The sequence below is a fragment of the Antechinus flavipes genome, chromosome 2, assembly GCF_016432865.1.
Source record: "Antechinus flavipes isolate AdamAnt ecotype Samford, QLD, Australia chromosome 2, AdamAnt_v2, whole genome shotgun sequence".
NCBI lineage: Eukaryota > Metazoa > Chordata > Mammalia > Dasyuromorphia > Dasyuridae > Antechinus > Antechinus flavipes.
Window position 1 is genome coordinate 568411112 of NC_067399.1, and position 15300 is coordinate 568426411.

The window sequence follows — 15300 nt, forward strand, 5'->3', positions numbered from 1 at the left end:
AAGGCAGAGTACTAGTGCATGCACATGGTATAAGGCAGATGTCAAAATGGCTTAAGTTGGTTGGATGGAATATAAAGCATCATCTGGTCTGGAATTAGCTAGACAGATTATCTCAGGCTAGGTAGTACTGGGATAATTCAAGATAGCCTAGCCCCATGGCAGGAATTATAGATTCTTAACTTATAATTATAGATTGATTAACTTCTCTAGAGAATAGGAACTTAGATTGTAGAAGTCTTTTGCTGAGAGCTGCTGAGATAGGTGAGGAGAATTCAGGTAAGAGGGCACATGGCAAGACTGCAAGGTGACCTGTGTGAATGGCTAAATGGGAAATGAAATATGTCATTTCTCTGAACCTTGATTTTCTTTATCTGTAAAATGAGGGGATTAGATTAGATGACCTCTGAATTTCCTTCCAAATCTAAATCTATGATTCTATGATCCAATTCTTTTCTCCAGACTAAATATCTCTAGTTCCTTTAATTGATGACTTGAACTCACTATTTTGATTGCTGTCCTTTGAATCTTACCAGTTTTTACATATTATAAAAACTATTCCACCTAGAACTGAAAATTTGCTATATATTGCCATTTAAGCTATTGCCAATTCTGTTTGTATGCCTTTGGAATGTTGATTATAAGGGGGGGGAACTTCATAATCCCCCCTTTCCTTTAATCTAATAAACTATTTTTTAAAGAAGCTTTGACTGGCCAGTGATCGCAAAAGAAGTTAAAAAACTAATGAGCATCAGTTAGATATTAAAGGAAAGAGATAAAAATTTAGATAACCTCTTAAAGCTTATTGTATATTGGAAATATGACCCAACATAAAGATATATGTTGTAGTTATCTATAACATGTACTTTACATAGAAGGGAAAGCATTTATTAAGCACCTTCTATGTGCCAGACCCTATACTAAGCTCTTTACAGATATTATTTAATTCTGACAACCATCTGGGAGCTAGGTGCTATTATTATCCCCATTTTATAGTTGAAGAAACTAAGATAAGAGTTTAAGTGACTTGGCTAGGATCATACAGGATCTGGAACTGGATTTGAACTCAGGTCTTCCTTATTCCAAACCAAGATAAAAATAAAAATAAATAAATAAATAAATAAATATAAATAAAAATACTTGGGAATTATCACCAAAAGAAGGTCAAAGGAGGATTACTTGAAATTCAGGAGGGAGAAGCAAGAACATTCCAAGCACAAGTAACAGAGTGAGCCAAAGACATGGAAGACATAAAGTCTTAAAGGGTTCTAGGGAAACAGAGAAGAGCAATGCTTGGAGTATAGGGTGCATAAGGGAAAAAATCATATGAATAAGGTTGGAGAGTGGCACTTGATTTTGAAGGCCCACAACTGAAACAAAAGAAGATTGAACTTTAAGCAAGAAAGGCAATAGGGAGACTAAAGATTTTTAGGGAAAAAAATGAGTGATATGACTAGATCTATACATAATGAAAATAAGTCTGATGATAATGTGAAAGGTGGAATGGTAGGATAGAGGTGGAAAGATCTGTTAAGAGGCAATGACAGTAGTTTGTCTGAGTGGTGGTGAAGACTGATAATAGGAAGGTTGTAGTAAAAAATAGACGAGAAAAATGGGATGGAAAAGAGATATAAAAAGAGGAGCAGTAGGACTTGGTAACTAGCTGGAGATAGGATGAAGTTATAAGATTAGAAATAAGAGGAGGTAAAGCAACAGACTTCCAGACATGGAAAACAGGCAGTGTTGTCATGGGCAGAAGTTTTGGTCAGAAAGAGCTCATAGAGAGAGAGGTGTTATATTCAAATTTTAAAATTTAACCTTCACTTGGCAGTGGCCCACAGACAGAGATAAAGAGAAGCAAGATCAGAACTAGAAGTGTATCAGAACTAGCAGAAAGATCAGAACTAGAAATGTATCCAGAGAATCATCTGGGTAAATATGGTTGAACTTAGGAGAGTAAATGAGATTTCCCAAGGAATAATTAGAGAAGAAAGCTTTGAGGAAAAATGTTGGGAGAACATTGCCAAAGGGAGTCCAGAGGAGAACAAAGGAGAAGTCAGTGAAATAGGCACATTTAGAGAGCTAATATATATGCGTTGCTTTGTGTCACCATGTCAACTATATCACTGAAATACATAGTTTGTCTCAAGCATCAAAAGTTGGGATCAACAAAAAGGGAACACTTACTTGCTAATATTCAAATTAGCATTTTACTGAATTAAGGACATGTGAAAGCACAAATATGCCATTTCTTGACTGTGTCAGAGGTTCCAGTACTCTCAGAATATGGGATCCACAGTGGCACAAATGCTGGCAGAGTTTTCACCAACCTAAAAATGCCTAGATTCTGTGTGGGATCCATTACCCTTGACTGAAGTGATATATTTGTTGGTACAAGTCTTTTTTGCCCTTTTTTGTACTTTGAGTCAATCATGGCAATGACTAAATAGAAATTGAATATTATAGCATAGATCAGTATATTGCCTTGCCTGAGCCTAAGAGAATAAGGTACAATTACACTGGCAAGGTATAAGTACAGGAGACAGAAATGCACACAAGCACAAGAAGCATTTCAAAATCATTGAAGCTGTGGTTTGCCATTGAGTAGTTCCCATAGATCTCCCCAGGGCATGCTAATGAGATCCCTGGACTGGCACATTTTGTGTGCATTCAAGTGCCATATCAATGCCAGTTCTTTTTGAGGGAGCATGATGAAGTAGGAAAAAAAACAAAACAGAAACAGGAGAGATCTAGATCTTAATCCTTTGTTGTTAAGTCATTTTCAGTTGTATCCAACTGTTTGGGACCCTTTGGGGGTTTTCTTGGCAAAGGTCCTGGAATGGTTTGACTTATCCTTCTCCGGGTTATTTTACAGATAAGAATACTGTTGGAAACAGGGCTAAATGACTTGCCCAAAGTCACACAGTAAGTGCATCGGGCCAGAGTTAAACTCAGGAAGATGAGTCTTCCTGACTCCTGGCTTGGCACTCATTTCCTGCATTCCCCTAAGATACCCTGAATCCTATTTCTGCTGTTTATTAGCTCTGTAACTATGGGCAAAATCAAGTAAACTCTCTTGAGCTTGTTTCCTTATCTCCAAAATAGGGACAGTGATAATAGTTGACATTTCTATAGTGTTTTGAAGTTTGCAGACTACTTCCCTTATATTATTATAATTGTACTTGTTCTTTATAACAAACCTATCAGGTAGGTATGCTTATCTTAATTTGACAATGAGGAAACTGAGGCTTAAGGAGATTGAGTGACTTGCCTGGGGTCACCTGGTAGATGAAAGATTGAATCCCCATGTCTCCTCACATAAGGCCCAGCTGTCTTTCTACTGCATTGTAGTTCCTCTCCATAATAATACCTGAAGATACCCACCTTTCTGTTTTGTTGTAAAGGGTTTTATAAACTGTTAAATAAATTCCACATGTCATTAGGAAAAGAGTGTGGTCTTTGAAACCAAGGGCAGAGTGCCTGCCCAGAGAGAGGGAATGGCCCAGAAGTGAGAGGAGGTCTGGAGAAAGGCCCTTGGTTTAGCAATGAAGAGGTCCTTCGAAAATGGACATTTCAGGAGAGAGCTAAAGGTGGAAGCTGGATTATAAGGAGCTGGTAAAAAGAGGTCTGTGAGAAAAACACTGAAGGTTAGCTTTTTCTAAACATTTGGTAATTATTGGAAAAGGAAAAAAGGGATGATGGCTGCAAGAGAGACAAGGACCAAGGGAAAGGGTTTTTTTAGGATTCAGGGAGACCTGAGCATGACTGAAGAGAATGTTGAAATTGGGGCTGCTGCTCTCTCATTGGCATGTGCCTAGGTCACTCTACTGGCCCTGATGTTAATCCCTAAGAAAGTCTCTCCATGCTTCTTTGGTGAAATTAAAACTTGACTTTTTTCACTGTGACCTGCAAATGCCAAACTCCTCACCATTCTTTATTGTACACCTCTTCTTTCCAGGCTCAAGATGAATGCAATGCTAGAAACCTCTGAGCTGCCTGCTGTGTTTGATGGGGTAAAGTTAGCTGCTGTGGCAGCTGTACTCTATGTGATTGTCAGATGTTTGAATCTCAAGAGCCCGACAGCCCCACCTGACCTCTACTTCCAGGACTCTGGGCTATCTCGATTTCTCCTGAAGTCCTGTCCCCTCCTGACCAAAGAGTAAGTGATTCCTGCAATCTTATCCTAAGTTGTATTGCTTGTATTTCCAAAGAAGACTGAAATTAAACCTAGTTTACTTATGCTTTGAAACTAAGTTGACTTATATAGGGTAGAAGAGTTGATCATTATCTGTGATTTTAAATATGGGACTTTTTGAGACCAATAGCGGCCACCAGCATTTTGATATTGTTACACTCAAATTAGAAATAGAAGTAATGAAGTCTTTTCTCCTCCTCCTCTCTCCTATAACAAGGTGATAGCATCAGTGTCAGGGGCTTCACAAAAGAAATAGTGGTATTTTAGGAGCCAAAATAAAGCTAGAGTATTTATCAAATTCACCATTTCTTGCCCTAGTTGGGTGAAATGATCATAAATATTGAGCAGAAAAGCCATCTCTGCCCAAAGTATTTGAATGAGAAAAAAGCTCAGACATACTGGGTACTTGCCAGTTCTCTTATGGGAAAATGTATCAAGATTCCATTAGCTAATGAGAACATTTGTTATTAAATCCTGACAGGTTGTGTGAGACCCCAAGTGAACTAAGCCTTTTTTCCTTTAATTTATGTTTGAGAAAAGGGAGGATATTTTAAATTATTGGGAAGTTGGATTAGAGCCTCTGCTGTGGGCAGCCTTGGATATGATTCATACAGGAGGAGAAGCCATTTTCTGTGGTTGAGTATTTATAAGAAACTTTGAAGAATAATGATATCTCATCCATCTGGATAGAATATCTGTAGTATTCAGTGTATTTCTCTGTTAGGATACATAGAGATGTTGGCATAGGAAAAGCAGGTTGAATTCCCAGACCTACAACAGAGAGAACTTGATCCTAGGTTTTAATCCTGTTTGGTGGTTCAGTTCATGCTCAGATGTTACCATAATACAAATTTTCTAATTGCTTCATAAAATGGTTTCATTTCTTGAATAATTTCCTTTTCTGTGACTACTGATTAGAACCTTGTTATATCTAAATCTCAGTTAATATTTTCTTCCCCCTAATATATTACAATGCCACTCGAGTACTCATTTTTTGAAAAAAAAATAGTGCTTCTGGCTTTACCTTTTTTTTCTCCTTTTTATTTATATGACTTAATTCTTTTTAGCATTTTTAAAATAATAAATCACAGAATTTTAATGTGAAAAAAGGGACTCATGTATAACATATTGCTGCATGTGATCAAATAAGAAAAGTTTTTATTTTTATTTTAGCTGTTTACTTCAGCACTGTAAGGATCTGTAATTTTGTCTGTAGACTTCTGGTTCCTCCACCAACCAGGGTCATTACCCTGGTATTTCTTAACAGTGGTCTTATGAAATACAGTGTGTCATTCCACACTGTAAAGGATTTACAGCATTCCAGTAAGGAACTTGTCAAAATTTAGCTCAAGTGGTCCTCGGAGAACAGGCTAACTGTATGTCACCAGGTCCATACTTTGTTAGGACTTCCCAGAGCTTCTCTTCTACTAATGATAGGGCATCAATAGAATTTTAATGTATAACAAATAAACTCCAGACATTATTTGAGAAAACAAAAGTTTGTGGGGAACCCATCTTAGCCCTTTGGAGGCTGGTACATAGGGAGCTGTCGTGGTTTCCCTGGGAAATTTGCTGTGCTTTAGGCTAAATCAGACACTGTACCCAGAATTTTAAAACCATGGGAATAAGTCTCCTGAGAACCATTTTTCTCCTGAACTATTGACAGATTCCAACATAAAAGTTTTCATCCATTTTTTTTCCAGTTTTCATTTTGAATGCATGAGAAATAAATATTTCCTATATAAGAAAAGGCATCCATACCTAGCTCCTTATGGACATACTTCCAGAGAAAGCTAAATGTATTTAAAGCTCTGTAAGTTTATATGCAGCCATTCACTCATGATTAATTAGAGGAAGCTAGGAGAAAGCTGCTATTGCCCAATTTCCAGCAAAATATATAAGATTTGATTAGTTACTAATTGTTCAGAATGTAAAGAAAGCTGAGTAGGCTTCTTTCATCCAATAGCAAAGATTTTAAATGCTGTAATTTTTCTCATATGTCCCCTTTTTAGGCACATTTTTTAAATGGGCCTGAAGGGCAGAGATGGCCTGGTTACTGGTTACATATAGATAACTGTACTTTCTATAGTGATTTATGCTGGTTCCACTGAAATCGTCTTCACCTACTTCAATTGACTGTCACCTCCATTCTTCCCTGTCTGACGTGGAAGTGTCCTTTGATCCCTTTAGCAATAAAGATATTTGAAGAGAGAGAAAAGCTATGTGAACCAATTGCATAAAGTTAGTTACTGGCAAATTGCCATTTTAACTTCAAGTTAGGTTAGGTTTGGGTGTTGTCCTGGATCTGCAACTACCCTAATATTTGCACTGGGGAGTTGCTTGTGGTTTCAGAGATGTATTTAATGAATAACTCAACAATTAACTTTCAAAACTTTTTTAAATTATTAAATTTTTGTTATTATTGAAGATTGCTTTGTCTTTATGGTGAGAGAGCATTGAAACAGTTAAAAACCTCTAATACTTAAGCATAAATTTCTTTGTAAAAAGTGACCAAAGGAAGAAGTTTTTATATCTTAGTTATTTTAACCTTTCTTGCTTTGTCCTGTCAGCCCTACTAAACATTAGGATTGAATTACTAAAATGCCTAGTTTGAAGACAAGGACCACTAAAGGCCAACTTTTCCCAACCCTGGGTTCCAGCTTAAGACCTAGATCAGAGTTTGAGCCTTCAAATTAAATTTTCATCTCATATTCGTTGGTATGATTGGTGCTTGCCTAAAGCCAGTTTCTCCTTATAAGATGGCCACATAGTTATGGCCGTGACAGTTTTTTGAAACAGGGACAGGAAGCTTTTCTGTTATGGGCATAAATACTCATTCTAACAGCTAAATCACAAGAGACTTTCTAAAGGACCAGGCGTGCTTACAGTCTTTTTCACTAACAAATCCCCTTTCAGGTTTGAAATGGCAGTGATGACACTTAAAATAAAATTGCTGTTCTTGTTCAGCACTACCCACTTTGAAGAAACAGTTCTGCTGAACTAAGAACTGAATAAGAATGTATTTTATTTTACCATCCTCATGTCAGAAAAAATTTGCAGGAATGTGAAAGAAACTAGAAGGGAGTTTGTTTAAATTTTCTTGCGTATGACATTAAAACTTTTTAAAAAGTTAACTCTGTGTGGGAAAGATAAAGTATTTAAGTTACAAATGATTTAGTTTATGAGTAAATGAAAAAGTCTGATTAAATAGAATGGTATTAACTTCTTGTGCTAGTAAATGAATATATACTTAAACTCAGTAATTCATTTTTTGTTCTCCTATGTTTAATCTGGGATGAACAGACCAAGATTCAGCTTAAAATTAAGTTTCTTAATATCTATCAGAAATGTGAAATAAAAAAAACTAATGATAAAGAAGACAGGAAATCTGGTTTCTAGTTTCATCCCTGTCATTAATTTGCTGTGTGATCCCAATCTTTCTGGATCCCAATTTCCCCATTTGCTAAATAGCATATTTCAAAGATCTCTTCCATCTTGAAATTGTCATGATCCTAGTAACATAAGGTTTATTAACTATCAGCAGAAAAGTACCTATCTCTATTCTTGCTTCCTTTTAGAGAAGGGGACTGAGACATTAGTAATACAAAAGACGACATAAATATGAAGATATGAAGATGAGATAAAGTTTCCTAGTAAGACACACAGTTGGAGCTGGTGTAGGAAACCTGATTATGCCAAGGGTGCAAATCCTATTTAGATCCTTAAAAGAAATAAGAGGAAAAATGGTTGTCTATGTTGCTTCAGACTTCCAAAGTTATTTTGGGGGTGGAGGAGCCATGTATGAATCTAAACACAGGATTTGAGTGAGCCTAATTGACTTATCTTTACTTCTCTTTTAATATTTTTGTCAGAAATATTGTCTTGAGGAGTATTTCTGATATGAGGAGAACAGTTACCACAAAATTATGCAGAAAATAAAATATTCAATAAAGTATTCTCAGCATGACCTAAAGGAGGGTCCCTGAAGGGGTCAAAACTGGACAGTTGTCTCAGCTACTATTAGAATAAATATTCTTATCTTGGAAAAATCATTCTGTAGGTAAGGAATTGAGGTTAGAGGCCTAACAGCTACAGCACTTGAACAGAAGTCTTATAGAGCTCCCTATAGACATTCCCCTTGTGACTCAAGACCAAAGTATGTTTGGATTGCAGACAGATTGAGCCTCTGTTCTTCTTGGTGTTGAGAAGGAGCAAATTCAGGACTGGTGGCAAAAAAGGACTTTACTCTGCTATTAAAAGGAAAGCCAGATTATTACTTTCATAGTGCCTGCTGTCTCACACATTGTAAGCACTTAAACTCAGGTAACTTTGAAAGACTTAAAAACTTGGATCAATGCAATTATCAACTGATTCCAAAAATCTGCTGATGACATGTGCTGCCCATCTCCTAATAGAGATGTTATAGATTTGAAATGTAGAATGAAACATATATTTTTGGACTTGGACAACATGGAAATTTGTTGCTTTTGACTATATATTTTTTGCAAGGACTTTATTTTTCTTTTTAAATTAAAATGCATAGAAAGGAAAGAAGATTTATGCCTGCTAATTAAAAAAATGAATCAAGTTGCAAAATATACTTGCAGACTGACTGGTGCCGTTAATTCAATTTGTCATCCCTGAGACCTATTACAAAAGCACTTTACATCCTTGGGTCTTAGTTTCCTTATTTATAAAATGGAAAGGTAGAACTAAGTCATCTCTTAGGTCATACTCTAATATTCTGTTATTTCTTCCCCACTTAGCACATGGCAAAGCACAAGTCTATATATCTGTGACTTTTTTTTAGCACTAACCATAAAATACATGAGTATTTATAATAGATGAATTAAAACATTTGCTTTGAGCTCATCAAAAATCAAACTATTCTAAGTTATATATTTTACCCAATAATACATCAGTCCTTATGCTCATACAAGTTAGGAAGAATACATTTTAAGAGAGAGGACAGTTTGGTGATTCTGTTAGACAAGGCCTACATTTTAAAAACTGTGCCTTTCTGCCTACTGTGTTCCACAAATAACTGTAGGTGTTGGTCTGTTTTTGGCAGTGATGTGTGTGCTTTGGAAAGGAATACAGTGCAGTTTTCCAGCCTGTGAAACAACAGTGTTGATCAGTAGAGCTCTTGGGAGTTTCTTGTTTGTATATCTGGAACATTTCCATCCCTATAACTGGAAATGTTTTGAGGGTGAGGAACTCTTTTTTTTTTTTTTTTAAATCTTGCACAAACAAAACCAATGCAACCAAGATTAGAAGAAAAGCAGAAAGATTGGAACAATTTTTATGACCAGAGTTTCTGATAAAGGTCTCATTAATCAAATATATAGACAACTGAGTTAAATTTTTAAGAATGCAAGTTATATTGATAAATGGTCAAATGATATGAACAGAAAGTTTTTAGATGAAGACATTAAAGCTATTTATAGTCATATGAAAAAATGTCCTGAATAACTATTGATTAGAGAAATGCAAATCAAAATAACTGAGGAATCACTTCATATCTATCAGATTGGCTAATATGACAGAAAAGGAAAATGATACATGTTGGAGAAGATGTGAGAAAATTGGAACACTAATACATTGTTGGTGGAATTGTAAACTGATCCAACCATTCTGGAGAGCAATCTGGAACTATACCCAAAGAGCTACAAAACTGTACATACCCTTTGATCAAGCAGTGTCTCTACTGCTATCACAAAGAGATCATAAAAGAGGAGAAAAGACTCATATGTACAAAAATATTTATAGCAATGCTTTTTGTGGTGGCAAAGAATTGGAAATAGAGGGTCTGCCCATCAACTACAATGACTTAACAAGTTGTGGTAAGTAAACATAATATGCAATTGTGCTATAAGAAACGAGCAGACTGATTAAAAAAAAAAAAAAAACCAGAAAAATTTGCATGAACTGATGGCTGTGTAAAGTGAGTAGAACCAAAAGAATATTATACATAATAATAGCAACATTGTGCAATGATCAACTGTGATCAACTTAAGAGTGTAGCTATCCAAGATAATTCCAAAAGACTCATGAGAGAAAATGCCATCCATATCTAGAGAAAAAACTAAGGAAACTGAATGCCGATCAAAGCATGCTATTTTCATTTTGTTGTTACTGTTTTTCCTTTTTCATGGTTTTTTTTTCCTTTTGTTCTGATTTTTTCACAACATGTCTAGTGTGGAAATATGTTTATCAGACTGTACATGTATAATCTATATCAAATTGCTTGCTGTTTTGGGAATGGGAAAGAGCAAGGAGGAAAGGAGAAAATTTTGGAACTTAAAATCTTATGCAAAATGAATGTTGAATACTATCTTTACATGTAATTGGAAAAAATAAAATACCAATAAGTAAGGGGGAAAAGGAAAAAAATCTTAAGATTCAACTTAATATTTGGGTGATATTAATCATTTCCTACTCCAGTGAGAGGCAGCAGGGTATGGAGGATTCCACTAGACCCAAAAACAGGAAGACTTTCATTTAAATACTGAATCCAACACATAGCAACTGACCAAATCACTTCACTCCTCTAGCCTCAGTTTCCTCATCTGTAAAATGGATAATAAAAATAGAGGAGTGTTGTGAAGACAGATGAGATAATCTGTTTAAAGTATTTTGTAAACCTTAAAGAGCTACATAAAAGAGTTGTCATTATTATTTATATTATTGCTCTATACACACCCATTAGAATGTACAATCCTTGAGGACAGGAACTATTTTTGCCCCTCTCTGTATCCTGTAGCCCTCTAGCCCACCATTTCTAGCTTGGGACTTGAGCTCAGGTCTTCTGACTCCAGGGACAGCTGGGTGGTACAATAAATGGGGCGCCAGACTTAAAATTGGGAAGACTTTTCTTCTTGAGCTCAACCTGACCTCGGACACTTAGTAGCAATGTGACCCAGACAAGTCACTCGACCTTTTTAACCTCACTTTCCTCATCTGTAAAATGAACTGGAGAAGAAAACGGTGACCCACTCTAGTATCTCTGCCACAGAAACCCCCTTTGTGGTCACAAAGAGTAGAACACAATTGAAATGACTGAACAAGAATTACAGACTTCTTTCCCCAAATGTCACTCATGCTCTTTGCATTATATCATCCTGCCTTGAGGATGAAGATTAAAAAGAGGCCATTGGATTTAACAATTAGGAGGATTTAAAAGTTGGAGGGAGCAATTTCAGGCCTAAATGGTAACATGGGAGACCAAGCATTATTGCAGGGGATGGAGAAGAGAATGATAAGGAAATTGAGAAAGTGAATATATGTAGACTATCCTCTTTTAAAGTGTTCTATCACTCATTTGAAAGGTGGGAGATAAGATACTGTCTTGAAAATAGTGGTCCCATGCTGACCACAGAGAATGAAACAGGTTTTTCTTTTTCCTTCTATTTATTTACTCTATCTTCCCCCAGATTTCCAAAATACAGAAAGAAGAGTCAATTTGGTTGCTTTTTTTTTTTTAGGACAGTTGCCAAAAAGAATAAATAAATAGAAGGGTAAATGTCATATCCAGGAAATGTCCAAACATACCAGGCTTGAAGAAGTTCATTCTAGAAATGTAACTGAAGCAAAAGAAAAAAAAAGTATTTAATGACAGGAATGCCATAGTAAGACAGATATGGCTACAGTAACTCAATTGCTTTGAAATTTCTCATCCTCTAGATCCCATAATCAGAAGAAAAACAGACTTTGGAGAGTAAGAGAGAGACCATGTGTGGAGAGGATTGCATTGTGATAAGTCTAACTCCATATTTTAGACTTAATCTTTGAATTCATTTGTATAAGAAACCCCTGAGGAGGAAATTCTTTTCAACAAATGCTTATTGACACCTGTTCTGCAATATATTGTCTTAGAAGAATTTATTTGTCTTAAAAGTGTCTTTATACCATGGGCCCCTTTGACAGTCTACCAAAGGCCATGATCTTCTCTTAGAACAATGTTTGTAAGTACATAAAATACACATGTACCTTAGAAAGGAACCAATTATATTGAAATATAGTTATCAAAGTGGTAAGGTTCAAGTTCACAGATAATTTGAAATCTATTCCCAGATCTTTTGGGGAGGCTATGGGAGTCTCCCTTATGATAAAAAGCCAATGTCTTAAAGAAAAGTTTGGGATACTGAGTAAAGGACTTACACAGGAGCATAGCTATCCCTCACAGTCCCAAATACTTACAGCATATTAAAATGTTGGAAGAAAGGCCATAATTGAAGCTTTTACTGGAGTTTTTGGTGAAATTTTGTTTGTTTTTGGTGAGGCAACTGGGGTTAAGTGACTTCCCCAGGCTAGTGTTTAAGTATCTGAGGTCACATTTGAACTCAGGTCCTCCTGAGTCCAGGACTAGTGTTCTAGCCACTCTACTATCTAGCTGCTCTTCCAAGATTTTCTTTAAACCACGGATGTTTGAGGTTGGTATGTATTGTCATTACATGCCAAAGATGGCCTCTTTTTAGTTTGCTCTTTTACTTAGGTCAATCCTATCTACAAAGAGAAAAGATGCTACTGCATGTTTTTAAAAAGTTGAAAAAAGGGAATAAATGCAACAAATAAATAAATGCTTTGTTGATTTCTTCCATAGGTACAGATCGTATCACAAAGAAAAGATTCTCTAGTGCCAGGACTGACAGAAGCCAGATTCAGCTAGTCTTAGAAGGCTTAAAGGCCTTGAGAAGGATGAGAGGGAGTAGGGAGCTGAATATAAAAAAGTAACTGCCCAGGAAAAGAGAACAGTATGAGAGATGAGTTGGGGTTGAGAGAAGACAAAGCACACACATGGGAAGAACAATGGATTTGCCCCGCCTGAGATTCAGCTGTAAATGAGAATACTTGGGAAAGTTGGGTGAAGAGTCAAAAAGCTTAGGATCATATGTGTATTTTAATTTGATCCAAGAAACAATTGAGATCCCTGGCAGGACTCTCGTGATCAAAACCCTAGTAACCTTTTTTTTTTTGATCATCTCTCACCAGGAGATAAAAATGTAATTGGTTCTTTCTTCAGAGCAGCTGCTGACTGTATTAATGAGAAACGTTGGATGTTATTGTTACCTGTGAACCTATCAGATAGATACCTGACACATGTGGGCAGGAATCCAGGCAGGATGCTACAGGATCTGGTGGTAATGGCCGGTATAACATACTATGTGGCTGTTCCTGAACTTTTTATTTATTTTTTTCATTCGGTCTGTTTCCAGCTTCTGTTTAAGAATGGAAAAAAACCTTGGATTCCTATTAATCCTATTTCCTTTTCCATATTGTTTTATCCATTTCTTCTTTCTCTTTTTAGAGTTCTAAAGCTCTGTACAAGTATTTTGAAAGATGACATTCTGGTGTTAATTAGCCTCGTATTTAATTTCTTACCAACAGTGGTGTCTGTCTGCTACAGTTTTGACTGTGTATACTGATCAGAAATGTCTCCTACAAATTCATCTCCCCTTTTTGTTTCTATTAAGCAAGGCCACTAGCTTGCATTTCTTGTTCCAGACATCACCTCTTTCCTGCCTCTCTTTGTCTCCTATTAACTATCTTCTAACAGTTGGATCACTTTTCTTTCTGACTCTACTCTCAAAAGCCAGGTTTCATATCCCATATGCTATCTTTGTGCATCTCTGGTCTGAGAATGCACAATATATAGGACAGAATGGAATGTTCAAATTGGGGCATCTTTACACTTGGCTTTATCAAACTCAGTGTATCATAGAGGAAAATAAGCCATTAGATATTTGTCTTTTATTTTAGTTATTATTATCTCCAGAGAAATACAGTGTAGGCAACTCTATGTGTGACCTCATTTCTCATTGTATACCCTTTTCAGTATCTCTTGAAAAGCATTATATGGAAAGCTAATTTTTTTAAGAATAGAAGAATTTCATTTTCTTGGACTCAAATTCCCTTTAATTTTCCTTTGCCCACAGAGACATTCCAAACTTCATTGGTTTAAATATTTTTTTCCTTGCTCTTTGATTTATTGTTGTTTAAGCTGAACACTAAGACTTTGTCATTTTTCTAGATACACAGTCATTGCCCCAATTCTCATTTTTCTTTGAACTGGTTTCATCCTTTTTTTAGGAACTGTATAAATATTTACTTAGATACTTGCAGTAAAATATTAAACATTGATGAAGTGATCTAGGAAACTGATGTGATTACACAGGTCCTTGAATCTCAAGGACTTGCTTAGCTAGAAATCTGCATTGGTAACAAGTTCTTAAAAGATCAAAGACACAGGATTATTACTACTAAAAATGAGATTTTTATGTTGTGATAAGAGAAAAGATAATATATTTATATGGTACTTTATTGTATAATTTTATAATTGCTATGCAGATTTGAAACAAATTATTCTTTATTTAATCTTCACAATAACAGTAATGAGGTAAGCACTATGAGTAGTATTTTACATATGAGGAAACTGAGACTGAAAGTTAAATTGACTTGCTAGAGGTCACACAGCAGGCAAAACTGAGGTTTGAATCCAGCTTTCCTGAGCTATAATCCAGGGCTATTTTCCTTATCCCAAACTGCCTCTCTATAATGTAGCACTGCCCTGAGTTCATCTCTTTTATTGTGCGATGTATTCTTTATTGAATGAAACACATATACATTTATGTGTGTGGTATTTGTATGTATACAGGGGTATATATGTATATATACATGTTACCATATACATATATAGTATATATTCCTATTAAGAAAATCAGGTGATTTCATTATCATAGGAATTATATGGGAATTCAAAGTAGGAAATAAAATTCCATATAGGAATTAAAAGATATAAGGGTGTTAGCTGGATTTATGATCCAGAGGTTTATCTCTTTTTCTCTAAGATTTAACATTAGGCAATATCATTTGTTATGACAAAGGGAGTTTCCTAACCTGGGAATTCCCTCTAACAATGAAAATCACAAGTCCCTCTCTTTTCTTATGCCTTGTTCATAGTAAGATTTTTAGGTAAATGTATGCTGCTTGTTGTGCTCAGATTATTTTGTCCATTTTTTTTTGGGGGGGGGGATTATGCCTACTTATTTTATATACTGTATCAGATAGCCAGTTCAATATAGTCAAGCCAGAAAGAAAAAAAAAAAACT

At 35.7% G+C, this 15300-nt stretch overlaps 1 protein-coding gene across 2 annotated transcripts in view; it reads left to right on the plus strand.

Annotated features, from left to right (window-relative positions):
* The window catches only part of ABHD2 (abhydrolase domain containing 2, acylglycerol lipase), a 125855-nt gene that overhangs the window by 44415 nt on the left and 66140 nt on the right, over positions 1–15300 (plus strand). For both annotated transcript variants that reach the window (XM_051981081.1, XM_051981080.1), the window contains one exon: positions 3956–4156. In XM_051981081.1, the coding sequence (XP_051837041.1) occupies positions 3963–4156 (194 nt within the window). In that variant the 5' untranslated portion in view covers positions 3956–3962. The remainder of the gene's footprint in view (positions 1–3955; positions 4157–15300) is intronic.